Source organism: Neovison vison, chromosome 14 (assembly GCF_020171115.1).
Source record: "Neovison vison isolate M4711 chromosome 14, ASM_NN_V1, whole genome shotgun sequence".
Lineage (NCBI taxonomy): Eukaryota > Metazoa > Chordata > Mammalia > Carnivora > Mustelidae > Neogale > Neogale vison.
The window spans coordinates 7,815,841-7,843,777 of NC_058104.1; the positions used below are offsets into that span (position 1 = coordinate 7,815,841).

General features: G+C 52.0%; 1 protein-coding gene across 1 annotated transcript in view; it reads left to right on the forward strand.

Moving 5' to 3' along the window:
- LOC122895581 (myosin-16) overlaps positions 1 to 27,937 on the forward strand; it is a 61,063-nt gene that overhangs the window by 13,331 nt on the left and 19,795 nt on the right. Inside the window, exons 12-32 of the mRNA XM_044233073.1 lie at positions 286 to 456; positions 2,092 to 2,271; positions 3,879 to 4,017; positions 4,970 to 5,028; positions 5,892 to 5,979; positions 6,695 to 6,812; positions 7,989 to 8,109; positions 11,374 to 11,510; positions 12,784 to 12,865; positions 15,257 to 15,430; positions 16,463 to 16,690; positions 17,194 to 17,298; positions 19,375 to 19,461; positions 19,690 to 19,835; positions 20,983 to 21,073; positions 21,482 to 21,538; positions 22,218 to 22,304; positions 24,032 to 24,277; positions 25,134 to 25,251; positions 26,415 to 26,542; positions 26,779 to 26,975. Coding sequence (XP_044089008.1) covers positions 286 to 456; positions 2,092 to 2,271; positions 3,879 to 4,017; positions 4,970 to 5,028; positions 5,892 to 5,979; positions 6,695 to 6,812; positions 7,989 to 8,109; positions 11,374 to 11,510; positions 12,784 to 12,865; positions 15,257 to 15,430; positions 16,463 to 16,690; positions 17,194 to 17,298; positions 19,375 to 19,461; positions 19,690 to 19,835; positions 20,983 to 21,073; positions 21,482 to 21,538; positions 22,218 to 22,304; positions 24,032 to 24,277; positions 25,134 to 25,251; positions 26,415 to 26,542; positions 26,779 to 26,975 — 2,759 coding nt within the window. The remainder of the gene's footprint in view (positions 1 to 285; positions 457 to 2,091; positions 2,272 to 3,878; positions 4,018 to 4,969; positions 5,029 to 5,891; positions 5,980 to 6,694; positions 6,813 to 7,988; positions 8,110 to 11,373; positions 11,511 to 12,783; positions 12,866 to 15,256; positions 15,431 to 16,462; positions 16,691 to 17,193; positions 17,299 to 19,374; positions 19,462 to 19,689; positions 19,836 to 20,982; positions 21,074 to 21,481; positions 21,539 to 22,217; positions 22,305 to 24,031; positions 24,278 to 25,133; positions 25,252 to 26,414; positions 26,543 to 26,778; positions 26,976 to 27,937) is intronic.

Sequence of the window (27,937 nt, forward strand, 5' to 3'; positions counted from 1 at the left end):
TCAGCTGGATCCTGTGCCCCCTCCCCCGCACTCTCTTCTGCCCCCTCCCCGACAACCCTGCTCTGCAGGTTCTAAGCTGCTCCGGGCCTTTGCAGGGGAGGGTAACCAAGAAGGGCTGACGGAGGGCTGTCCAGTGGTCAGCAGTCAGGCAGCTGGGGCAGCACCTGACAATGGTTGGCCCACAGCAAATCTGAGCTCAGCTTGTGTCTCATCCCTCAGTCCTGGTCCCAGGGAGGCTCTGCCTGGGTCCTGGCTGATGCCCCGCTCTCTGCCCTCCCACCCCAGTTCAACAGCTTCGAGCAGCTGTGCATCAACTTCACCAACGAGAAGCTGCAACAGTTCTTTAACCACCACATGTTCGTGCTGGAGCAGGAGGAGTACAAGAGGGAGGGCATCGAATGGGTCTTCATCGACTTTGGCCTTGACCTACAGGCCTGCATTGACCTCCTAGAAAAGGTAACCTGCTGCTCAAGGTGGGGCTTAGAGGCCAGGGCCCTGAGTGGGGGGTGGGAGGGGCTCAGAGGGGGACTTCCCTGGTGCCTGAAGGAGGCGGCACTAATAGCACGGCTAACGACCTTGGTTGGTCTGGCCTCTAGCTTCCTCTCTGCAAAATGGGTATGATAGTTTTGCAATGACAACTGTTAGTTGAGCTGTTGGATGCCTTGACTCACTGGCTCATCCTAAGCCACCACCCATGTGTTTGGGGGAGTAGGAATGGGGAGGGGGTGGTGATATATTATACCCATTTCACAGATAGCAGCACTAAGGCACAGAGAAGGGAAGTAACCTGTCCTAGGTCACACAACCTGTGAATGGCAGAGTCAGGTTCTAACCCAGACAGTCTACTGGCCACCCCTATAATCATACCATAGGGAACATTTTTAGCAAAGGGCCTACTTCGAGAATATATATGGTTTGATCAAATGCAGAAAATGGATAGAAAAAGGACATTAACAGGACAGATGACAAAATCTGAACAGTCTGCTCATAGAATTGTATCAATGTTAATTTCCTGTTTTTCATTATTGTTACCGAAGTTGCATCAACATTTTGAGAAGTCAGATGAAAGACACGTAGGAATGCTTCACATTCTTTTGCAAGCCTAAAATTATTTCAGAGTAAAAACTTAAAAAATAAAGAAAGCAAATATCATATATCATCTTTGAGGCTCAGCCTAGGGACCATCATAGGGAAGCTATTAGCCAGGCAAGCAGGGGTCTCCAATGTGAGACCAGTCTTAACCTCCCAGGAAAAGAGTCTCCAAAAACAAGCTGTGTGCACAATCCACATGTCCCCTAACACCTACAAACACCTCCCTATCCAGCTGTCACAGAACCGGAAATGTCCTCATGTTTGACCTTTGGGGTTAAACATTGCCCTCTTCCAGAAACATTCCTTAGAAATCCAAGGGGCACCTGGGTGGCTCAGTGGGTTAAAGCCTCTGCCTTCAGCTCAGGTCATGATCCCAGGGTCCTAGGATCTAGCCCCGCATGGGGCTCACTGCTCGGCAGGGAGCCTGCTTCCTCCTCCTCTCTCTCTGCCTGCCTCTCTGCCTACTTGAGATCTCTGTCTGTCAAATAAATAAACAAAATCTTTAAAAAAGAAAAAAAAAAAAAAAGAAATCCAGACCCTCCATAGATTGGGTGGAGGGACAGCATTTATGAGCTCCCTTGTTCTATGAGAAAAGACCTAGAACCATCTGCAGCCCCTTGTAGCCAGGAATGTCTTTGAGGGCAAGAGCAGACAAAGAGGACAGGTGTCATTGCCTTGACCATTTTCCTGAGGGCCAAGCCTGCCTGACACCGCTGTTTGGGAGGGGTTAGCATTTGGGGAGCTATGTAGCCCCTTCTGACCTCCATCGTCCCTTCTGTTAGATTCAATGAATTCTAGCCTCTTTCAATCTAAATGGCCTTGGCATTCGAAGACCAGCTACTGCACCATTACCAGTGCTCCTGGCCCAGAGTTCTGCTTCCTGGCCGGCCACCTGGGTGTCTGTGGCACCCCTCCCACCACCCCCAGGCCAACACCTGAGTGGCCTCCGTTGGGGTCCCGTGGCCTCCTCTAACACCATCCACCACTCTTCCCTTCTAGCCCATGGGCATCTTCTCCATCTTGGAGGAACAGTGCGTCTTCCCCAAGGCCACCGACGCCACCTTCAAGGCAGCGCTCTATGACAACCACCTGGGCAAGTCCAGCAACTTCCTCAAGCCCAAAGGGGGCAAAGGCAAGGGGCCTGAGGCCCACTTCGAGCTCGTCCACTACGCAGGCACTGTGAGTACCCCCTCGGCGCCCCCTGTGGCCACCTTCCTGCTGCATGAAGGTCTGGGTCATGTAGGTCCTTCCTGCCCTGCCCTTTCTGATGCTTCCTGCCTCCAACTAGCACAGGCGCCATATAACAGCGGTATCGGCTCAGTGAAATGACCTCTGACTCATACTTCCTCATCGCTTCCCCCTCTGAGACTTCCAAAGCAACCAGGGAGCAGCCAGCAGTTGACGCCCTCAGACCCGCCAGGGCTACACCATTGTCTGCAGCCCTCGGTTGGATGGCCGAACTGAGATCTTGGACCGAATTGCTAACACTCGCAAAAAGAGAAAAGAAACACCGCGGGTCCACCAATTATCCCCCAACTTTGCGCTCTGACAGCTCGTGGCCACCAAACCAACAAAATGACATCTAGGAGGGGCTTTTTCACTCATGACAGACTAAGTCCTTGGGGAAGAGGGAATTAAGTGCCTCCAGGACTCGGGCTCTATTTGAATAACTGATAGGTGAGACAAGGTTTGTTCAGCCAGCTTTTAAGAATGAGCTTGGTTTCCTTGGGATTGCAGTATTGCCGTAAATGCCAAGGCTCCTGTTACCACTGGAGTTTGTCGAGCCTCTGTGGGCTTAACTGCAGGGAAACAGCAGCCTCAGGACAGAGCTGTCAGAAAAGCTGATGTTGGGTTGGGCATTGGGGCCAGGAGTTGATGATCTCATCAACCATAACAATGCCAATCACTTGGAAAATGAACCGCGCCAATGCCTAGAGCAAACCGCAGGTTGCGAGCCTACCTCACCTCCCACGGTGAAATGACAAGAGCTCCGCATTTGTAGCAATGGAATATTCCAAGTCTAATGGGGCCTCTATACCTCTAAGAAGGCTCTAAAGTAAGCCCAGAGGTGACGGACATCTATATGCTATATAGGAGAAGGAAACCCCAAAGGTTTTGGCTTCTTATCTGCTTCCTTCAGTTCCCTGTGCTCAGTGGAAAAATCTGAAAAGTGCTTCCTCTTTGCCTCCAGCTAGGGCCAAATGGGAAGCAGAACTTAATGGATGTCCAACTACCTGAGCACAGAGAGCCCCCAATTCTGGATGGATGGAACCCCCCTTCCACCAGAAATATCCAAGGGATGTGTGCCCTTGAGCAAGGAGAAACCAGACACCCTTGTCTGGAGGTCTTCATGTAGCTCAGGTCAAGGTCAGTCACTCATAGCAAGGGCTGAGCCTAGAAGAAGATCAATCCACCTGGGTAGCAAAAGAGTCAGAGGTCAGGCCATCTCAGAGTAGCCAGCAGAGCAAGACACGCAAGAGAAGGTCACAGCCTGACAGAAAGTAGCTAGAGTCCTGGTTTGTCAGAAAACCTCGGAGACAGGATGGCCTCAACAGGCAAAATGTGAATGCCCAAGAAAGCAGATAATGGGGCCTTCACCTCATACTGTGGTTCAGGGACATCCCAGGACTCCAGAAAATGTCAAGAATGGAAGCCCCCAGAGACGGGGTTGATGGTTGGTCCTGGGAGCCCAGAGCAGGCTAAGCTGTTGGTAGAGGTTCTGCCTGCAGGAGCTGGAAGGCAGAAGCTAGACCCGAAGGTAACCACTGGCACTTGCCCCCCTCCAGGTGGGTTACAACATCACAGGATGGCTGGAGAAGAACAAAGACCCCCTGAATGAAACAGTGGTGGGCTTGTTCCAGAAATCATCCCTGGGACTCCTGGCCCTTCTCTTCAAAGAAGAGGAGGCACCAGGTACAGCTGAGTGCTAATTGTGTCTAGTCTCCCCATGCTGATGCCCTTTAGTGACCAAAATGGAAATAAGGAAACAAAACTCTCATTCAACTCTTGCTAAACGGATAAATGAATGCCAAGTTGCTTGAGGTAGGCCATGGACGATAGTGCAATGGAGAGATACAGATACATTCTGGGAAATTCCATCAACTGATTTGATCACTGGGCCCGTATCACCTATAGGTGGAGTGACACTGCTTGGAAGAGTTGAGGCCCAAATACTGTGTCCTATTTTCTGCTTCCTGTTCTCCTTTGTCTGAGGCAAAGGCCAAGCCCAGCCCTGCCTACTACTCCATGGAGGTCATGTGGCCCACAGGGAAACACCTCAGAGGGGAGCTTCCCAATATGGCTGCCGCTCAGAGGGGCAAGAACTGCAAATTTCCTCGAATTCAGAGATGTTTTCATTATCAACATGCAATTCCTCCAGATGGTCTGTGGGCTCCTCCTCCTTCCCAGGCAATGGGAACAGTTTGTCCCCTTGTGTAGCCTTAAACCACAAAGGGAAAACAGACTCTCCAGAGAGCATAATACCCCTTTTGACAATTAGTCCGTAGTCATCCTGTTCACCCATTCCTTGGTAGATCTCTCTTTCCTTGTGTGAAGGCCCCACCATACCTAGTCCCAAGAAAACCTTTTTTTTTTTTTTCTGAGAGAGAGAGAAAGAGAGTGAGCAAGTGTGTGGGGAGGGGCAGAGGGAGAGAGAGAGACTCCATGCTGAGCACGGAGCCCAAGGCAGAGCTCAATCCCAGGACCATGAGATCATGACCTGAGCTGAAACCAAGAGTCAGACACTTAACCAACTGAGCCACCCAGACACCCCCCACAAGAAAAGCTTTTTAAACCAGAGAACACATTTCCTTGACACAGAACACTTAATGTCCTACACTATGTTCTGACATGAAACATGCTTGTCTTTCTTCCTCAGCTGGAAGCAAGAAGCAGAAGAGAGGGTCTTCCTTCATGACAGTCTCCAATTTCTACAGGGTGAGTAGGGGCTGCCTTATAAGCCACTGTGCATCGAGTGAACCCTACCTTCCATCGAACCCTCCCTTCTAATGGTGTGGTGGTCCGCCTGCCACCTCACAGCCCAGGACAGGATGATTTCATTTCTATGCCTACGGCTGCCTCTTTCATTCAAGGAGTCTTCTTCCTTCTGAAGGAGTCACAGAACCACTGGACCTCAGGGCAGAAAAGACCCTTAGAGATGGTACAGTCCAACCATGTCGTTTCAGAATTGAAATCCAGAGAGTGGTAACAATGGACATATCGGTGCCCAAGATCTTGAGCCCTGAAGTTGGCTGGCAGACCTTCTGGGCTGATCACAACTTCCACAGATTGGGGGCATGACTAGGGACATGTTCTAAAGTGTAGATGAACAGCACAAAGGAAGAGTTCAGTATTTCCCAAGGATCTGGCTGCCCTAAGGCAGAGCGGGCTACGTCATTAGAGGTATCCTAGCGGAGGAGGAGGGATCGTCTAGTGGGGAGGCCACAATGGGCAGGGGTTTATTCTCACAGGTACTACGTATAGTTCCTTCTAGTACTGAGACTCTGATGAGCCAGCATTGAGTGAGAAGGGCCCCGCCATGAAACACCATATCAAGAAAACCATGTCACTTTGGGCAAGTCCCTCTGAGAGGACAGCCACCACCCAAGATGCGTCCCTGATGATAGCCACTAGCCATATGTGGCAAGAGAGTCCTGGAGACTCTTGTGGTGTGGCAGAAGAGCTCAAACTGAATTTAATTAATTGAGCTTTAAATAAACAGCTCTGCTGAGCGTGTGTGTCCTGCAGCTCCAACACTGAGCTCTACTCAGTCCTTCTGCTTCTTGTTCCTCCGTCCCCAGGAGCAGCTGAATAAGCTGATGACCACCCTGCACAGCACTGCTCCCCATTTTGTCCGCTGCATTGTCCCCAACGAGTTCAAGCAATCAGGTACATCTTGGGGCTCTGTGAAGTTAGTGTTTATTCAAATGAAGAACCCCCCCCTTTAGAGAAGTTTAGTTACTTTTGCCTCCCTCTCCTCCCACCAATTTTTTCAAACTTGGCCAATTTTGCCCACCGAAACAATAACAGTTGATAAAAATAACTAACGTTTGTTGGGTGCAAACTGTGAGCCAGGTATGAATTAAGTCCACTTTTAATCGGCAGGGATGACTGGGGCAAAGCGGGGCACCAAAGGATCCCCCCAAAATGGATCATCCGGGGGCACCTGGGTGGCTCGGTCAGTGGAGCATCTGACTCTTGGTTTTGGTTCAGGTCATGATCTCAGGGTCCTGGGATCGAGCCCCCATGGGGCTCAGTACTCAGCGTAGAGACTGCTTATCTCTCTTTCTCCCCCTCTGCTCCTCCCCTCGCTTATGCACTAGCTCTCTCTCAAATAAATAAAATCTTTAAAGAAACGGATCATCCAAAATTCATGTTCTAGCTGCTTTGTAAAGCAAAAATCATGTTTTGGCTGGGTGGGCACCAGCTGGAAGTCACACTGGGGAGGCCTTTGGGTGTTGGCTGAATTGTGGGGCTCCCTGGGCAGTGATGGGACAAGACTGGGGTTGATGACACAGATGGTCAATTAGCTTTCTGCAGTGGCAAGGAGTAGCCTGTTCCATCTGAGAATCCTGACGGCGTCCTGTGCCCTCCCCCTTGGCAGGCGTGGTGGATGCCCACCTGATCATGCACCAGCTGGCTTGTAACGGAGTCCTGGAAGGCATCCGTATTTGCAGGAAGGGCTTCCCAAACAGGATGCAGTACCCGGAGTTCAAACAGAGGTGAGTGGTTTCTCCCTGATACCATGAGTCTACCGTTCTTGGTTGACAGGGACTGACTAATGGAGAAATACAGTCCTGTTGTCCCAGACGCTACACCTCACAGCAGATACCAACTCACCGTCATTACTTTAAGCTTTGACTTGAATTTCAACTGCTAGCATGTGCATTTCTTTGCCTGAGGGTCTCCCCTGGCTCTGGAAACTGCTTTGCTGCTGGGCAGGCTGAAAGTCTCAGGAAGTAATGTCTCCCCAGGAGCAGCCCTCAACCAGTGACTGAGGACAATTGGCAAATAAATACTTCAACTCCCTGCTTGGTGGCCTAAAGATGAGGCATGTTCTGTACTGGCTTCCAGATAAGTGTCTAACAGTAGGCTCTCCAGGTTAAATTATAAAAAATAATAAATATTTAAAAGCCTTGGTTTGTAGTGTCTTTGGCTTTCCATGGGATAAACTCTCTCATGGCCAATTTCAAGCCAGCAATGAGACGTCACTGAATGACTGAATGTGGGGTTGTGTAGAGGTGCATACCACTGTTCCCAGTGTCCACCAGCAGGATTAAGTCCCAGCTGACCATTGTGATAACTAGTCTGATAACATGCCTCTTATTAACTTCCCTGACCCCCTTCCCAACCCTGCCACCCTCCACCCCACCTCAACCCCCCACAAATAAACCATTTGTGCTTGGATCCTTGTCTCAAGGTCTGCTTCGGGGGGAACCCAAACTAAGACCTCCACCTGAGGCATTGTTTTCCTTCTACCCCCTCCCTATCTGCTGGAACATATGACCACAGACGGACGGAACAGGACAAGTCATTAGAGGTCATCTTGTCCAAGCCCTCTGAAGGCTCTAAACAGGGAAGGACTCTTGGAAATCACAAAGAGGGCTGCTGGCAGGTCAGCAAAGTCAGCACTTCTATGCCTGGAAGGAAAGATCAGGAAGGAAAGATTTGGGGGTCTTCATTTCTAGGAGCACCTGCCGCCTCATGGACTCCTGACCAACACCAGTGTTTGCTCCCCAAGGTCTCCTGTCAGTCCTACCCACTGCCTGCTGTGGCCATCTGTAAAACAGGTCTAACCTGTGACTCCAAGACCATCACAAAGGTCAACCGTGTGGTTATGCTTCCTGAGCTGCCATCTTGGGCACGATGACAATTGTCATTTGTCTCTCCCCCACCAGGTACCAAGTGCTGAACCCCAACGTGATTCCTCAGGGATTCGTAGACAACAAGAAGGCCTCAGAGCTGCTGCTTGGATCCATCGACCTGGATGTGAATGAGTACAAGATCGGGCATACCAAGGTAACCTCTTCCGGTGACACTCCCTCCCTACGCCGCCCAGCCTTGTCCTCAGAAGGTGAGCTTCAGGGCATGAATTCCAACGGCCTGCCTTGGGCAAGCCCGCCCCCCACCCAGCTGATGAGAGCCTCAGTTTTCTCCTCTGGAAAAGGAGAGCTGATAAAGCTGATCTCATGGAATTTGGGGGATGAGAACCTAGCTCAGGCAGGTACTTACTAAATGGTAGATTATCTCCTAGGCCTATATGAACCCCAGTAAGAATCGAGGTCCTGGGTTTGACTGGGGTATGAAACTGTGTGTGTTTGTGTTGGGGAGGGGTGAGGTCTAAGAGTAAAGCACCATAATCCCAGCCCACCACACCGAAAGCTGCAGCCCTGAGCTGGCAGGTGAGTCGGGGCTGACTCAGAGAGGCTGCCTGATCCTGACTCAGCGGACCTAGGCTGCCCTGTGTCTGTCCCACTTCCTGGCCCTGCAGAGTCCCGCTGGGATTGGCAGGGCCAGCCAGGCTAATGGTGCAAGGTGTCCCTCTACAGCTGTCCGAGCAGACTACACCCCAGCCTGACAACCAGGGTGATCCAGGAGGGGTCCCAGCTTTGCATCCAGGAGCATTGGGCTCAAAGCCTGCCCCTGTGTAGCCCACAGGCCTGGGGGAAACACAGGGATGCTCCGGGCTATGTGTACATCCCACCCCTCTGGCCACTTAGCAAATGTTGCCAAGCATGGTTCAAGGCTCTAAGGATACACCAGCGAACAGAACAGAGTCCCCAGCTCCCTGGAGCTTGCTTCTGGTAGTAAGTGCTGGCAGAATCATCACACTGCTCTAGAATCTGCCAGAACTGTTAGCTCTGGCCTCCTTCACAATTAAGACATGCTGTGCACAACTAAACTGACTTTGAGGAACACTTTGGGTTTTGTCATAATCACTGAATACCGGCTGCTTCCCCCACCCCCACCTTTGAAGGATGGGAAACTTGAGGAAGTGGGGACTGGGGCATGGAGCTGATGTGCCCAGCTATGCAGAACCAGACAGGAAGGAGCAGGCCTCGGACCCCCAAGATGCTGCTCGTGGGAAGGGGAGATAGGGCTGCCATTGCTAGCATCTGACACAGCTACTGGCTGGGCAAACGGACTACATTTGAGGTCGTGCAAAGATTGCACTGGGAACCACGGGTCCAGAAAAAGGTCTGGGGATTTTGGGGACAGCTTTGCTCCCCAAGGGCCGGGCAGGCTCTTGTGGCAGAGGCAGAACAGAGAACAGGATGATTCTGAAGGTCAGCTGTGTCCCTTATCCCCATCATTGGCGCATGGGGCCCTACCCCCGCCACATGCTCACCTCACTACTCCTGAAAGAACACACCTCAACGAGCAGCCATTGGGAAGTATCAAAAAAACATTTCATGAAATCAAGCCCAATGTCTCAACCCCATGATGGCTAGCTCTCTGAGTTTTTGTGGGGGAAGAAGACAGGGAGAGAAAACTTTCTTTTCCAGTTGGTACCATAGCATCCACATAAAAGATTCAGCTGGGGGCTCGGCTCCCTGCCCCAATGTATGGAATCACAGACTCTCAGGGCTGGGAGGACTCAGGGTCCTGCACTCTCACTGAACAACAGGGGCGATCGAGGCCTCCCCAAGAAGAGTAGCTTGGCTAAAGTGACATAGCACATCCAAGGCAGCCTGAAACCAGATACAGGTTTCCTGGCACCTTCTCTCCTTCTAGAAGTTTCTATTACGTCCTACTTGAGGCTTATAAAAAGATGTTACCTTATGAAACACACTAATAATAAAACAACCACCCACAAGCCCTCTTAAAAATCCAGAACTTAATCTTTGCATCTCTTTCCTCCCCACCCCCAGGAGTAAACTTTGTCCTGAATGTTAACCAGCCTCCTGCCTTTTAAAAAATAGTTTCCTCGCATATGCATCTGGCTTCGGTTTCTGCCTGGTTCTGAGCTTCGTGGAAGTGTCATACTTGATATACTCTCCTGTAACATGCTTCTAACCCTTCGTTGTATTTCCAGGATCCATCCTTGTTGGTTAGAACATGACAATCATTCACATATCTTACTGCCTCAGACAGTCACACCACAATTACCCTTTCTTCTGTCCTTGGAAATAGTTTTCTCCCCCCGGTAGTAATTAACAATGCTACTTTAAATATCTTTCTGTGTGGTCTTATGTAGGGGTTTCTCTAGAATGAAATTCTCAGCCTTGGCTGTACATTAGAATCTTCTGGGGAGGGGTAAAGATACCAATGCCAGAGCCTCGCCCCAGAAATTGTTTGAAATCACCTATGTCCAGGTATCAGCATCTTTCCAAGGCCCTCCGGGCAGAAACAACGTGCAGCCAGAATGGAGATGGATATGTTAATGCTGAGGAGGACAGTTGCCTGTTTCGGGGTGTGCAAACATCTAACTTGACAAGGGAATGCCAAACCATTTTCCAAAACTGTTGTACCAACTCACCTTCCCCTTGATCACAACCTTGCCAACCCTTGCCTTTTCTGGTCTTAAAAGTTACAGGTGGAGGGAGGAGTGACTGGTATCTTGAGACTTGACTTTGCATTTCCTGGAGGCTGGGTGTTTCCTGCTCTTTCTGACAAACTATAAAGCTGGCCCTGTTTTCCTGGGGCTGTGCCCCACTCACGTGTCAGAGCTGGGTGCCCGAAACTGTGCAGCATTTGTAAAACTCTCTATCCTTCCTAGAGTCAACACCACTCCCGCCCTCACTAGCCACTCTTCCCACTCCCAGGTCCCTGGGGAACTGTGACTGTCCAAAGGCTGTTTTGCATGGCAGTAAAGAAGGAAGGCCCCTTGCCACCCTGGGTGCTGGGCAGTCATCACAACAGCCAGGATTATGAAGATAGATCACATTTTATTTACAGCTTCGCAATTTATACAAGACTTTTCCACCCAATATCTCCAATCCTTATAGCAACCCTCAGGGAGGGATCAACATCCCAATTTCACAGATGCGGAACTGAGGCCCTGAGATGTGAGGAGACCCATTCAGGGTGACCCAGCCAGTTAAGTGCAAGCGCCATAGGAAGAGCCAAGGGCAAGGGGAAACTGACACTGTGGTCCTGCTGTTGGCGCTGTCTAGGCTGGGGCCAGCTGTTCCCAAGAGGCCTCAAACACCAGCCCTCGCCTGGCCCTCTTAACTTTTAAGAACCTTTCTGGACCCCTGGTGCCTGGATGGAAAACTCCCTGCAAGTGGCTGCCTCTGGTGACAGCTGGCCTCTTTTCAGATGGGTGTGTCTTTCCCCTAGGTATTCTTCCGAGCTGGCATCCTGGCTAAGCTTGAGGACATGCGGGACGAGCGGCTGGCCAAGATCATGACGATGTTACAGTGTCGCCTCCGGGGTTTCCTTATGAGGATTGAGTTCAAGAAGATGCTGGAACGAAGGTAGCACTCACCAGCACCAATAGGGGTGGGCCCCAGAGGCCATTCTCACTCCCACAGGATGACCAGGGACCCCGCCACACACACAGCTCTCAGCTGCATTAGCAACATCGGGCAGTGAGATCAGGGGAGGGTGCCAGTGTCTTCACTGGCCCAAAGAAACCTATTGGGGGCCTCTATTAGTTTTCTAGGGTTTCCGCGACAAAAACACTACAGTCTGGCTGCCTTAAATCAGTGGAAATGTATTTTCTCACAGTTGCAGAGACCAGCCGGTCTGAGATCGAGGTGTTGCAGGCCACACTCCTTCCAAAGCTCTAGAGAAGGACCCTTCCTTGCTTCTTCCAGTCCTGGTGGTCCCAGGTGTTTCTTGGCTCATGGCCACATTGTTCCGATTTCTGCCTCTGTGTCTGTGTCTCTACACTGGCTTCCTTCATTTTATATGGACACCAGGCCTTTTGGGTTAGGAACCCACCTTTCTCAACTATGACCTTCTCTCCACCTAAGTAATGACCCTGTTTCCCAACAAGGTCACACTCCAAGGTACTGGGGGTTAGGACTTCAGCGTATCTTTTGGAAGGGGACACAATTCAACCCCTAACAGGGGCCACCAAATATAAATCCTATAGGTCACTTCCCGTTATTGATCCCTGTGACCATACTATGACAGGGATACAGTCAGGCCAACACCCCGTGGAAACTGAGGCCAGAAGGGTGAAGGGCCTGGCCCCCAGTTCATGCAGAAAGAGTCAAGACTGGAACCCAGAAGCCCTCACTCAAAATCCTTGCCCCGGAATCCTGTTTCCCAGCAGTGTCTCTAAAACCATCATCAGAAAATAGCTTGGGCTCCTCTGGATGGCCTCTGGTTGACTCTGGGTCTTTGTGGCCGTAGTATTAGTAATAATAACAGTAATGAACAAATAACAACAATAATGGGTTCCTGATATCCACTAGGCGCTCTGCGACCCCAGCTGAAGGCAGGGACCCCGGTCAGGAGCGGAGGGTAGGACAGCAGCCCAACCCAGCCCAGGGCCTCGGCACACAGGAGGCTTCGGTAAATGACAGTCCAGTGAAGGTGCCAGGGACAAAGAGGCGGGCTCCAGAGATGGCAGATAGATAGGATGCAGAGGGTAATGGGCGACTTCCGCTGAGGGATCGGAAGGAAGGGCAGTGTAAGAAGGAATGAGTGGTCTGTCCGAGCCTTGAGCTATCTGAGAAGAACTGTTCCAGCCCCGACACCTGCACTCTAACCCACGAGACCCCGGCTTCCTTTTTGCAGAATCGGCCTGAAAGTCATCCAGCGGAACACACGTAAATTCCTGGAGCTGCGTTTCTGGGGCTGGTGGAAGCTCTACAACAAGGTAGGGCTCAGGGGGCCAGGCCAGCCTGCTGCTACGTGGGGACGGGGGACCTTGGTTCCGGGTGGAGGTACCTCTCGTGGGTGGCAGGCCACAGGATGCTGCAGGCACAGTCCAAAAATGAGACGAAGGTGGAATCTAGCCTCCTTCCAGACAGGGGCAAATTCCTCCCTAAGGAACAACCACAGTGTGTCTTCCGGCCTCATCTCCTCCCTGAGAGCCTCCCGCCCCCACCCCTGCCCCGACACACCCTACAGAAAGCAGGCTTAGTTATCAGCATCTCTCCCTGGGCGGGTCGAAGCATCTTCAGCTCCTTTAGTGAAGGCCTCAGCTTTGGAGCTGGAGTGACCTCAGGAAATCATGGGGGCTGACCTCCCAGTCCTCCGGTTCTTCCGAGATGGCAGAGAGGGCAGTGAGTGAGCCAGGTGGTGGGGCTGCGGGACCCCCAAGCAGCCAGCCTGCCCTTGACCAACGCAGGAGGCCATGAGCCATCCTCCTGATGCAGGCGGACTCATAGTGGGTGATGGGTGTCCCCGCCTCTGGCCCCCCACCCCCACCCTCACCCCCTTCAGGGGGGACACCCTGCTGGGCCCCAGAGGAGGCAGGATGCAGGGCTGGAGCTGGGATGGTCTTGTCTCAAGGGGCAGCCAGGCGGGGAGGTGTGAGTACTCTCTCTGGCCCTGTGGCCCCGTGACTCACGCAGAAGCTTCTTTCCCCTCCCTGTGGGAAAGCGCTGTTGAACACAGTGCTGGCCACAGGTCTGAAGGAGGGATAGTAGGTCTGCATCCCCAAAGGCACCCACACATGGGCCAACCTGCTCAGGGGCCTGAGATCGCAGAGGAGTCCAGACGAGCGTTTCTCAGAGTGCAGGCATCGCCGCTCATTTCCCCACCTGTTCCCCACCTCTTTCCAGACGTCCACTCAGTTTTTTATTTTGAAATTTTTATTTTAAAAGGAAATATTTTATCCTTATCCGCTTTAATCTCATCCTTAGCAAGCATTACACATCCACAGAATGGTGGATTTGACGAGTCATTCTCTGTTCTTAAAAATTATTATTTAAAGAAATTAATTACTCAGTTTCTTATTTTTTAAAAGTTATTTTTAAAGTAACTATGTAACGAGGACTATCAAAGGGTTTCTATGCGATGCCATATCTGTCTTACCTTCCCCCTTTGTATTTGTGTTGCTCTCTGGGAAACCCCAGGCCAACAGCCATTAAGAAGCTTTCGGGCAGGACACATGGTCCCAAATGAGGAGGTGAAGCCTGAAAACCCCCCATTCTTTACTAGAAAGTAAAACCGCTAATTAAACTCAGCAGAGCAAGATCCTATTCCAATGAGTTAAAAAAGGAAAATACAATAAAAATCCTTTTCTTTTAGTTTTTAATTAAGCTCTAATCTTATTTATGCCAGATAGGATGAGTTGATGGGGAAAAAATAAACAACATGTTGTGGGAGGTTTTCATTGAATAAAAAGAGTTACATAGTTGTGGGTTCACGTGGACCCACCACCGTGGCATCCCAGGTCCCCACAGCCCAGGCTGGCAAGGTGGCTTCCCTGTTGTCTTTCAAGAGAGGTGATGCCTTCTCCCAAATCCATCTCCATGGGGCATTTGCCCTTCAGAGAAACACACCCATTGGTCAGGACATACCCTGAGGGCCTGTCCTGCCAGCTCTGCTCATGGTGGAGATTTTCGAGGGACTCAAGGTCTAGCAGGGCGAGGAGTACAGGTGGAGGGAGCTGATGGACCCAGGCCCTCTTGCAGGGTAAGAAGGGCAAAATGCGTAGAGAGGTCTGGTTGGGGGCGACGGGTGCAGAAGAGGAGCAGGGGCTCCCGGCCAAGGGACAAGGCAGGCGCAGCCCTACAGAGCGGGGAGCAAGAGGGCAGAGGCAGGATGTTCCAGCTGAGCTGGAGCAGGGTGAATGAGGCTGGGTCGTGCGAGGCCTGGAAGACCACGGCGGGGAGCAGATAAAAGAAAAGTAAGTGAGAAATACAGAGAGACACTGAGAATGTACTTGTGACAGGGAGAGAGACCGAGGGAGGGAGAAAGATGGGTGAAACCAGAGAATTCAGCCAGGGTTCCTGAGCACACAATTTACAGAAACACTGGGCATGGCTAGATGCCAAAGAACGTCTAACTCAGTGTCCCTTAGGATCAAAGAGCACCCTGAGGATTGGTCCCCAGCCAGGATGGGCCCTCTCTGGAGAGGCTAGAGATGTTTTAGGGCATCTATGGAGAGGTTCCTTCTCACGACTGCCAAGAGCTGTTTTCCACCCTTGTGGATGTCTGAAGCAGAGCCCTGTCCTGTCTGAAGCAGAGCCCACAGCCCACCAGCGAGCCCCCGCCAAGCCCATCCCCGTGACACAGTATGGTGTTGCTCTCCACCCAGGTCAAGCCACTCCTGAATGTGGCTCGGCAAGAGGAGGAGATGAAGGCCAAGGAGGAGGAGCTGAGGAACGCCATGTCCAAGACACAGGACTTAATAAACAGGGTAAAGGAGCTGGAGGAGAAGATGGCCACACTCAGCCAGGAAAAGAATGACCTCACCATCCAGCTACAGGCCGTACGTGGGGCCCTGGAGGGGAGGGGAGGTGTAGGGGGGTGGGAGGGGTAGCTGGGAGCCCTGGCAACTACTAGGATCACCAGGGTCGCTGAGAGTCAGACCCAGAGAGGGAGAACCTTCTAAGAAGCCATGTACAGGCGAGGTCCTGGCAATAAAAGAACCACCAGGAGTACCTGGGTAGTTCAGTGGGTTAAGCCTCTGCCTGGGATTGAGCTCCACATCGGGCTGTCTCCTCAGCAAGGAGCTTGCTTCCCTCCCCCACACCCCCGCCTGCCTCTCTATCTTCTTGTGATCTCTGTCAAATAAATAAATAAATTCTTTAAAAAAAAAAAGAACCACCAATTCCTAGAAGCACCTTCATGGGCTCCACCCCTTCATGCCTCACAATGATTTCCAGTATCGTACAGACAAAAACTGAATTTCAGTAATGTTATGCCATGAGTCGTAAGTCACACAGCTGGTTTGGTTCGACTCTGTGGCCAGTTATCATCCTACACCCTAACCCCATCTTGGGGAAACGCCGGTGAACACCCAGGTTGTTCCTCTTCTGCCCCTTCCTGTCCGCTTGACCTTTGACAACCCCATCCTTCTCTGATATCAGTTCCCTCATCCCCAAACTGTAGCTTATGGTGACATCTGCCTGGCTCGCCCCTCGGGGTTGTTAGGAAGAGGAACTGTGGATGGGAAATGGCTTGTTAATGCAGAAGTGCTGACTCCGCGCTGGGAGCTATTTGGGCGTATGGCCCAGGCCTCACTGACAGATGGAGCCACGGGCACACCCAGGTTCAGCAGTGGGACAGCAGAGCCTGCACTACCAGTGTGGTGCAGCCCGAGGGTCCTCCCCTTCTCCTGGCCCACCTCTGCTGTCACCTTACCAGGAATCTCGTGAAAATGCAGATTTGAAGTCAGCAGGTCTCGGGGGAAGCCTGAGACTTGGCGTCCTACTCAACTGACACGTGATGCTGCTGGTGGCCTGGGGACAGCACCGCTACCGTTTGGGACCCCTTTGACGCGTGCTCTTTCTTCCATCAGGAGCAAGAGAACCTGATGGATGCCGAGGAGCGCCTGACCCAGATGATGAAGACCAAAATGGAGCTGGAGAGCCAGATCTCGGACATGCGGGAGCGGCTGGAGGAGGAGGAAGGCACGGCGGCCTCCCTGAGCGCCACCAAGCGCAAGCTGGAGGGGGAGATGAGCGACCTCAAGCGGGACCTGGAGGGCCTTGAGACCACGCTGGCCAAGACGGAGAAGGAGAAGCAGGTGAGGAGGCCCTGGGGCCTGACCACACTCCTCGCCAGAACCAGGTATCCTGCAGGGCTCACACCTGGAGTCCCCACTGTAGCACGGCCCAGCACCCTCGCCACCAGCCACAGCAGGCTAGTAACTTAACTCGATGTAATTTAAAACGTGGCTCCACTGTTGAGTGAGCCGCATTCTGCTAACTCGGCAGCCACACGTGGCTAGTGCTACCACATCGGATCTGCAAGTCTGGTGGGGCCCGAGGGTCTATTCTCAAAGACACTGCTGACATCTGAGGACTGGGCTGGGATAGCAAAGGCCTGAACTGTTGGCTCTCACTGCCCCCATCACGCTAAGATTCTGATGCAGTCGGTTAGAGTGTGCCCTGGGCGTCAGCATCTCTCAGGCTGCCAGGAGACTCCGGACTGTAGCCAAGCTGTAGAGTCCCCTCTCTCAGAGTGTGTCTCCCCCAAGGGTGTTCCCAGCCTTAAGGGCCTGTCTCTCTCTCCTGCCCCCACTTCCAGGCCCTGGATCACAAGGTCCGCACCCTGACCGGGGACCTCTCACTCCGGGAAGACTCCATCGCCAAGCTCCAGAAGGAGAAGCGGGCCCTGGAGGAGCTGCACCAGGTGGGCACCGCAGACTTACCCTTGGCAGAGCAGGTGGAGCTTGGAGACTGGAGACCCAGATTCAAATCCCAACTTTGCTGCTCCTCAGCTGGGGCCCATAGGGAAGGCACAGAGTCTCCCAAAGTCTCAGTTTCCTCATCCCTGAGGTGGGCATTGTCATATCTTATTGCTGTTCTCCCAGGTTTGTTGTAAGTAGGGTGACCATATAATTTCATCACCCAAACTAAGACGGGTCAAGAGTCCCAGGTGCGCTGGAAGGTATGGCCCCCAGACTCATCAGGACGAAGGGGGTGGTCCATAGAAGTGCCCTGGGAGTGACGCCCCAGTGAACCCTGATACATCTCGGTGACAAAGGACATGAGCGCTTGTCATGGGGAGACCCACTCGAGGGTTATGAGCTCAGGCTCCCGAACGCAGAGTCCGCTCAGACCAGCCGCCAGTGCTGACTGTGGCACAGACTGCTTCCTAGCTCTGGAGACAGAGGTCCAAAGAGCAAGTCGAGGCCCAGAGCCAGCCAGTGGACCCCCACCGCCATGTTTGCGACACGATGAACACACAACACGTCTCCCGAGTGCCTCTCCCGCTGCCTCCAGAAACACCACCCCTGAGACTGTGACTCTCAACTATTTCAAACTCAGAGTCCCCTTCCATAACAAATACGGTCAATTCTCATTATTCGAGAGAGTCATGTTCTATAAAGTCACCATAAACACTGAATTAGCAAACACTGAACCTCAGTTTTAAGGGGAACTATAGGGTTAGGTTCCCGCAAGCCTCTGCTCATTCAGTACACAATACATATTGACTAGAATCAATACATTGCTTTGTTTTACGTACGTTTCTATATCTCATGCCTGAACAGAACTTACCTGACATAGAGATTTCCTCTGCGGGGCACATCACAGCCTTCTTGTGCTGGGGAACACTAACTAGACAGCGTGGCAGACTGTGCATGGGGGCCATTTGAGAAAGCAAAATCACCAAGACAAAACCACCAAACTGTAAAACCATGGCACTGCATAGACTCTGAAAAAGACCCTGTTTGCAGTAGGAGTGGGAACAAGAAGGCAGGGCCCCATCTCCTCTGACTGCGGCTGGGAGTGTGGGCCTGGGAGACTCTAATTTTTCACTGCTCTGCGCATGCCTGCAAAGGACCTTGAAAGCACCACGAGTATTGATTTGGGATTACAAATAAATTTGAGCTAGTAGGTAAACTGGCAAGTAGATAATCTGCAAATAATGAGCACAGGCTGTATTCTGGAAACCTTTCTTACTACCCCTAAAATAAAAATTATTGTAAGCCATACATAACTTCAAAAAAAATCAGTAGTGTGCTCCTTCTTTTTTAAAAGGGGAAATGAAAGGAGTGTGATTTGTAATAAACGATGCGGCTGTCAGCATGTCAGAGCTCGGGCAGGTCTCCGAGAAGGTGTCAGGAGCAGGCGGGCGTCCCCCTGAGCCTGCCTAGGTGGCTGCAGGTGGGCACTGAGGGCGTGTGGGGGACACCGATAGTGCAGTGTGGATGCTGTCTATGATGAGAGTTTACATAATGGTGAAGAATTCTCGGGGAGATTTTGACAATAACAAATCTTCTATCTGTTTTCACGGCAGATCATTCTTCAAAAATGTAGTTTATACTAAATGAAAAAAAAAATAGCTGAGTTCTATGGAAAGTGGTGCTGGGTGCTGGGTCCCAGAAGAGCCTAATTGTTGTTTCACTTATGTGAAAGCCTGGATGAGGCATCAAGTGTGTGGACTGCAGGGTTCTTCATGGCGCTGGATTGTTTCCAGCAATCCTAGAAACACCCACTAAGTGCCCGCGGGGTCCCCAGTAGTGGTGACCACAAAAAACACCCCACAGGTTTCTGACCTACTCCATGGAGAACCAGAGCCCCACTGACTGGTGAGGGTCCCCCTGCAGCTGACAGGTACTGGGGTCTGCTCCCCACCTCACCTGGTGCCAAGGGCAGGTGCTCAGTAGCTGTCCACTGAGCTCAGAAGTGATGGCAGAGAACCGGGTCTGTTCAGCTGCTCCCGGCTGGCTCGTGGGACACGCATGTGTATCTTTCCCTTCAGAAAACCCTCGATGACCTGCAAGCCGAGGAGGACAAGGTGAACCACCTGAACAAGACCAACAGCAAGCTGAGCACCCAGATCCATGAGGTAATGCCCTGTTGCTGGGGCCAATGCTGTAGCTCAAGGGCCAGGTCCATGCTGGGGCACAGGGTCCTCAGATGCATTTGGGGAACTGGACTGACCCAGGCCTGGGGGAAATGAGGGCCTCTCTGAGGCTACAGCGAAGGAACCAGGTCCAATCTGGTTCCTCATCGCATTCCAGTCTCAGACTCACCTCCCCACCCCTACTTTCTCTTCCTTTCCTTGTTTCTGCAGCTGGAGGATAACTGGGAGCAAGAAAAGAAAATCCGAGCGGAGGTGGAAAAGGCTCGTCGCAAAGCTGAGAGTGACCTGAAGATGACCATTGACAATCTCAATGAGATGGAACGGTCCAAGCTAGACCTTGAGGAGGTGGTGAAAAAGTACGCCCATGCAGGCATTCATTGGCCCATAACAACAGCAGCAGTATCTAGCACTTCCTGGGTAGGGTCAGGAGCCAGGCACTGTGCTGAGGGCTGCCTGTGCTTTAATGTATGATCCCAGCACCCGCTGTGCCCAGGCACTGTGCCCAGGACAGAGGATACAGGGAGGGATATAGGGAGGGGAGAGTAGGTCCTGCCCACTCACAGGGAGCTCCAGGCCTCACGCAGGGCTTGTTGGGCACTGGAAAGGAGACTAGTACTAAGCAAGGCGTCTATCCCAAAAGGTAGGGGGTCTTCGTAGAAACCCATCAAGCTGAGCTTTCAAAGATCACAAGAGTTGAGGGGGTATTTTCTCAGTATCACTGCCAATAACATGGGATAGCTGGATGGAGTAGAGAAACACTGGAACCAGGAACGCAATGGCAAGGCTACTGCAACAGTCCAGGTGTAAACCTGAACTTAGTAAGAGGCTGAGGGATGGAGACGAGGGGACGGACAAGGAGAGCTCTCAGGGAGTGTAATTTGGACAATGCATCTCTGAGGTGCATTTTGCTAAGACAGGTTCAAAGCACCACAGACTGCTAGGATGGTGGGCAGCTAGCTCTGCCTCTCGGCATTTCCTCTGTGGCACATCAGGAGGTGTACATGACCTTGACCATCCTGCTCATCCACTTGGCCTCTGGCGTCTTAGTTCTCACATGTGGCTCCTTGGCACACGGAACCCACATGTCAGAAGGAGACATCCTTTGGTGGAAAGTTTTTAGAGGAAAATTTTCCCTAAAAAGGCAAAGCCAGAGTCCCTAGCATGTAAGCTGTGCCAGAGCAGTGATTTCTGTCTGGTTTGCTCACTGATGTGTCCCCAGAAGCTCAAACAACGTCTGGCACACAGTAGATACTCGATAAACTTGTACCAAATTAAGCAGCACGTGAGTGAATGAATAAGCGAGTGGAAAGCGTGTGCAGCAGATTCTGGGGGCTCTGCAGGGTGAGACCTCCTGGGCAGTCACCTAAGAAGGCCAGGCGCTGAGGCATGAGTGGGTCTCAGTAGGTTCAAGGCCTCCCCCGGCAGCCCAGGTTCTGTTCGCTCACCAGCCAGCCGATCTCCCCTCAGAGCTCTTCGCTCAGGAAATCAAACCTTCTCTTGCAGGAGGGATATGGAAATCAATTCTGTCAACTCCAAATATGAGGACGAGCAGTCCCTGAATTCCACCCTCCAGCGGAAACTGAAGGAACACCAGGTGTGTCTGGTGTCTGGGACCGAGACCAACAGAGCTCTCCCTCCCAAATGCACTTCCAGGCAGCTTTGCTCCCCCTCAGCTGCTTGCGGCCTGGGTCTCCTGAGGAGCGAGACTGGCCCAGAGTCCTTGAGACTGATCCTTGTTCTCCTCACTCTGACTTCTAGTCAAAGGCCCTCCACAACCTGCCCCATTCCCTCCCTGACCTTGTCACCCAACCTTCCCCTGCCACTCCCCAGCGTCCCTCCTGCCTCAAGGCCATTGCATTTACTCTCTGGGCCCTATTCCCGCTCTGCTTTTGACCGAGTCCCCCTGGGCAACTTGGCATCATTTCCATATTAAAAGGCCAAGTGGGCAAGTTTGTAACTTCACCCAGAAGAGATAACCCGCCTTGGCTTATTTGTGTGCTAGGCCCGAATTGAGGAGCTGGAGGAGGAACTAGAAGCTGAGCGGGCAATGAGAGCCAAGGTAAATAAAATACTTCTGCACTTTTTTGAGTCTAAGGACCCAGTGCCAGCCACAATCCAACAGTAAGCAGACACTCCACTCAGGAAAGCAAGAGAACAGGTTTCCAATTGAAAAGGCCTTACTGATTCTCAAGCTGTGCACCAGGCCCGGTGCTACGCATGCAGTATTAATTATGACGTAAGATGCACAGATACTATTTCTGGTGTGAGACCAAGGAGAGGAGGCTCGTTCTGCCCGGGGCAGGTAGGGAGGCAACATTAGCCTGGCGACTTGGAGACTGAATCCAACAGGCTGCCACCGGGAAGAATTTCCAAGCAAAGAGAAGAAATAGCACCTCTCTGCGTAGTGACAAAGATGTAAAAAGAAAAGCAAAGGATAGAAGGAGGCTTTCTGGTGGGAATCTGAGGCCAGAAAGCTGGGGGGAGATGAATCTGCACACACCTAATCTCCAGATTCAGCCAAACCAGGCCGAGGGTAGGGTGGGTGCGAAGACCCCTCACTGAGTGCAGGGGAAGGACACAGGCATCCTTCACTGGCTGTGCGGGGTGGCAGGCAGAGGGCAGAACTCCCCAAGTGCAGGTCCCCAGCGTCACAAGATACCATGTGGTCACTGTAGTCTTTACCAGAGAAGGGGGGCTCCTGCACCAGGCTCCGGTCATGGTCATTTGATCCTCCCCAGGTGGAGAAACAACGCAGCGACCTGGCCCGGGACCTCGAAGACCTCAGTGACAGACTGGAGGAGGCTGGGGGAGCCACATCTGCTCAGGTACCACCCTCAGGGGACCCAGGAACCCCAATTCCTGTTCGCCTGCAGGGAGAAAAAAAATTGCTGGATGATGAGCAGTGGGGAAAAAAAAAAAAAAACAGAATTTCGGGGGCTAACTTGAGGAGAAAACAATAATAAAGAGGCAAGAGAGGGGCTGGTTTGGTCCCCTTTATCTTGGGGCTCCTTAGCCCAGTGGTGTTGACAGAAGCAGCCGCGGACTGAAGGCAGAGGGTGGGCACTGTGCAATTCCTGTTTATAGAAAATGTGAGCCGCAGTGAGGCCAGCAGATCAGGGGAGGACTGCCACTAAAGAGGGTCTGTGACAGTTCCCAAGAAGGGGGGGCATGCCATGCAGGACCACACAGGGGAGCACGAAGGTCATCAGGAGGCAAGGGCAGAGGGAAATTGTACCCGAGAGCTTCTACTATCATTTCTCAGGGAAGAACCGGGGAGGCAGAGTAAGCAGGCTTAGGATGGGCTAGTTTGGATAATTCCAGCAGGCTCTAGGGCACAGGGGCTGTCCCCAGTTGTCTGGTACCTGGCCATGGGGGTATTGAGGGCAGGCAGACAATGGCTGAGAGGGTGAGAACCCCATAGAGGAGGGATTGGAGAAGACAGTGGGCTCTAGATTGGATGCTTTGCTTTGGAAATTTGGTTGTTTGCCATCTCTAGGAATTAGCTAGCCCTGGGAGGGGGCTGTCCTTCCAGAGTCAGCAAAGTCCCAGATCTCAAAGCATCAAAGTATAGAACATGAAGACCTGGTTAATACAGGGGGTGACCCCACACTCCCAGGGCTGGAATCCAAGCTGAGCCTCTGGTCTGGGATGCATTCTTCATCCAATTCACATAAAGGCAACGTGGAGACTGGCAGAAGACACTTGAAACTCTCCTTCTAATTCCGCGTTGTTAGGTCTCTTACAAATGTGGACCCTAGGTCAGAGCTGAGAGCAGGAATATGGACAGTGTCCCTTAGCACTAGAAGGCTCCCTGGACTCCACGTCCCATCCCCTCACCATCTGGCCACAGTCTGCCTGCTGTGGAGGGACCTGCTGAGCTGGTGCCCTGCTGCGGTCAGGGTCCCAGGAGGAAAGGCATTAAGAAGGGATGATGTCTAGCGATGCAGGGAAAGTTAAGGGAACAACAGGATTCTGAGCACCAGGGGGATGGGAGGAAGTGGGGTCACGGGGCTGTGTGACATGGGGAGCCATGCAGAAGGGGCTGCTTGGTGGGCTCCTTCTGGAGGATCTGGGGGAGTGGATCCAAGGCTGCCTTTGTGGCGGCTGGGGGGTTGCCGGCAGACTCTGGTGTTCCTTGCTTGTAGCTGCATCAGTCCATCCCTGCCTCCATGGTCCTGTGGCCTTCTTCTCATGTGTCTCCCTGGATCCAAATACCTCTCCTCTTAGAAGAACTTAGGGCACCCTCCTTAATCCAGTTATGATATTTTAACTTGTTTATATCTGCAAAGACCCTGTTTCCAAATAAGGTCACCGTCACAGGTATTTGGGGTTAAGAATTGAGCGTGTCTTTTTAGGATGCACAACTCAAGGCACAACGCTATCTAAACAAATGTGGTGGGCAACCCACCCAAAGGCTCAGGATGGATATTTCCATTAAGACCTCCTATCAGTGGGGTGCAGAAATAGCGGGGGACCGCTGGGCAGGTGGCCCACGTCCAGCCTCAGGAGGCCAGTGCCGGTTCTGCTAAATTCTGCTTCTCCTCTCCTCCAGATTGAGCAGAACCGCAAGCGGGAGGCAGAGCTGCTAAAGCTGAGGCGAGAACTGGAGGAGACAGCCCTGCAGAGTGAGGCAGCGGCGTCCACGCTGCGCAAGAAGCACACGGACTCGATGGCCGAGCTGACCGAGCACGTGGAGAACCTGCAGAGGGTCAAGTCCAAACTGGAGAAGGACAAGCAGGTCATGAAGGCTGAGATCGATGACCTCAATGCCAGCATGGAGACTGTGCAAAAGTCCAAGGTGAGGGTGGACCCCCACAGAGCCACAGGGGACTGCCCCAGTGCCCAGCTGCTTTGCAAATATTTTGCCAAGTTCATAACCTAACTGTGCCTCGGTTTCCTCATGATTAAAATGGAGACATTAAGAATCCCTACTCCATAGTGCTGTTGGGAGGGCTACAACCATCCCTGGCATATAAGAAAAGCTCAATAAATATAAGCTATTAAGATGACCATTACAGTGCTCGCTTCGACAGCACATATACTAAGATGACCATTACATTAGGACGACTACGTCCTCAAGGAGCTGGGAGACTAGTAGGATAAATGCATACATCCCCGCAATGAAAAAGGGGTATGTGGCAAGACGGAAAAGCAAGTAAGCCATTCAACATGCATTTACCAAGCATTGGCCATGTGAGAAGCATTCTTGTGACATGAGGCAAAAGGGGGGCTCCAAAGGTGAGCAGGGAGGATGTCTTGGGGTTCCCAGTCGCAGCCAAGTACTACTCCACACTTCAGGCACTCATAAGGTATCGTCACAGATCCTACTTTATCTGCAGATCCCTGCACTGTGCTAGTATTTTTTTCTTAAACTGACCCATTGCATTGTCTTACTGGGTGAGGGCTGCAAGGTCCCGAGTAACCATAAAATGGAGATGAGCCAGAGAGGGAGGGTCTGTGTGCCAACCCAAAGATCAGGGCTTATGTTGGTAGACATGGTGAGCTAGGGCGGGGTGGCAGGGAGATCATTCTGAGACAGGGACATTCTAGAAGGACTAGGCAGGCTATATGGGAGGCTGCACTAGGGGAACCCAGGTGGGAAGCAGGGAGGGCCTGTTCCCCGTTTCCCCACTGGGCTCATTCCTCCCGAGCAGATGAATGCCGAGGCCCACATCCGAAAGCTGGAAGACAGCTTAGCTGAAGCCAATGCCAAGGTGGCTGAGCTGGAGCGAAACCAGGCAGAAATCAACGCCATCAGGACCCGCCTGCAAGGTGAGCTGGCCACAGCCTATAGCTTCTTGAGGCCCCGCGCATGGAACAGAATGAGGATCCTCAAGGAAACTGAAGGAGTAGCTGGGTCCTCTTCCCAGGGCTTTCTCAGCCTTGGAAAATTCGCATCCCCTGTGATGTGACAGGAGATTTGATTATACCCACTGAGTGTTTCAAGTATCATCTTTACAGCGGCAAACAGGGAACACTATTCAAAGCATTTCCCTCCCAGTTCTGTCAACCACCCTGGGAGATCAGCAGGAGGGGCAGCAGACACAACTCAATTTTTAAACATTTTAAAACATGACCCGCATACTAACAGACAGTGAGCATGTGTCACTAATGAAGGAGCCGGGAAACGGCAAGCCTGCCTTCAAAGGGCATTTGAGGGGCAGAGATTTACACAGTCGGTTGGGGAAGGGATGCCTGTAGATAACTTTGCTAAGGTGGACCCAAAGCCAGTTAACGTCTTACAACACAATAATCCCGCAACCTCTGGGTTTGGTTGTTTTTGTTTTTGTTTTTTTTTCTTTTTTCTTTCTCTTTTTTCTTTTTCTTTTTTTTTCTTAAAACCAGAAGAGCTCCTATGCATCTCTAGGGCAAAAATGATTTGCAACTTATTACAATTCACTTAACATCTAACTTTGCAGAGGCCAGACTCTGATCTGCGGTAACAGCAAGACAAACGACCACACTATTCCCTGAGAGAAGGAAACACTCCCTAGACAGGCCAGTCAGACAATGTTGCAGTACGACACCAGGGAACCGGCTGGCCTCCTGTGGCCTTATTTCCCACATTCTGAATACTTCTGAAAATCAATATCCCCATTTGACAGATAAGAAAAGGGAAGCTCAGTGAGATGAGGTAACTTGCCACAAATCTCGAGAAACCCTTGTTCGTCCTCTCTGGCTCATGCACACCTTCCTAGCCTCCGGCCCCAACAATCAGTTCACAGATGACAAGAGTGTAGGTTCGGAGACCGTGACAATTAATTTTTCAAAGGAAACACTCTCTGCCCCACTGTTTCCTTCGAACCGCTTTGCTGTATCTCATGCCAGGGGCTGGGACTTCGTGATCAGAAGCCCCGTACCCCATGCAGGACGCTGGAAGTTGGAGGTGCTTGGACAATTTCACCCAGTATTTCTCCCATTCCCTTCTCACCCAGCTGAAAATGGGGAGCTGAGCCGGGAATATGAGGAATCCCAGAGCCGGCTCAACCAGATTCTGCGGATAAAGACATCCCTGACGTCGCAGGTGGACGATTACAAGAGGCAACTGGATGAAGAATCCAAGGTTGGTTTGGGGATGGGGTTGGGGTGACGGAGCTGTCCCTCTGAAGAGAGTTGCAAGTTATAAAGTTGTAGAAGGAACATGAAAAATATGATTCAACAACGAGTTAAAAAGCTAACTACAAGACTGTGGTGTGCCTCTTACTACAATGTTGGTCCAACATGGTATGTGTCTGAGGGATGGCCCTGGCGGCCATAGGGACCATCAGGGCCTCTGATGGTCTCGGCTGGTCCCCACAGTCTCGAAGCGCGGCCGTGGTGAGTCTCGCCAACACCAAGCATGACCTAGACCTGGTGAAAGAGCAGCTGGAGGAGGAGCAGGGAGGCAAGTCGGAGCTACAGCGCCTCGTGTCCAAGCTCAACACTGAGGTGACCACCTGGAGGACCAAGTATGAGACCGATGCCATCCAAAGGACCGAGGAGCTGGAGGAGACCAAGTGAGGGTCACCCTGTACCACAGAGCATGGAAGGCTGGGGTGGGGGTGGTGCTGGGGGTCTGCCCACATCAGCCACTGCGGAGGCCAGGACCACAGCCAGGAGAAGGCAGTTCTCAGGCTCCTCAAAAAAGGGTTTCCTCTTCAAGGCTCTCTAAGGCCTCTGCCCTAAAATGCTCAGGCTCCCTGCAGGGAGGTCAGGAGCAGTGTCTCCACCTCCAGGCAGGGCTTCTCTGCCCCTAAGTGCTTGGGAAGCTTCCACAGGTCTGGTGGGTCTGGGGCAGGGCCTCTGGGTGATGCTGGAGGACACGAACCACACTCAGCGGAAAGGGCCCTCAATCTGCCAGTTCTGCCACTCTGTGTGAAATGCCCTCAAATCTTGTGACCTTTCTTCCTCGTTTGCAAACTAGGGAAGTGGACACTCTGCTTGATAGGCCTGAGGAAGTAATAGTGGCCACATGAATGTGGATCTGAGCCACCTTCTTGTATAGGAACAGGCTGACTTGGTTGCCCATGGGTGTGTGTGAGTCATCCTGCAGCAGGCAGGGAGGGGACGCCGGCCTGCTTGCTGGTGCCTCCTGCCCACTGGGATTTGTGGTGAATAGATAGCAATAAGCACAGTGGGCTCCAGCTGACATCAATCTCTTATCAAAAGCTCTTTATACATTGATCCTAAATCTACATCCTACAGCTCCCCACTTCTTGCCCTCTAGCTCTTTCCTATTTTCTGTTGAGAGCATCTAGGAGCCGCCTGCTCCCACTCCAAAGCTCAGGAGACGGCCAGACTCCCCAGACCCCTGCAAGGTCCTTGCCCTCTTCCTCTGCTTGTGTGTCCCCTTCCCCAACTTACTTTCTCCACGGTGCTTATGTCTCTGTGTCTATCCCCCATCTAGAGCAGAAGATCCATGAGGGCAGAGGTCTTGGTCTATTTCTCTAATGCCTAGAATGATACCTGACCCAGAGCA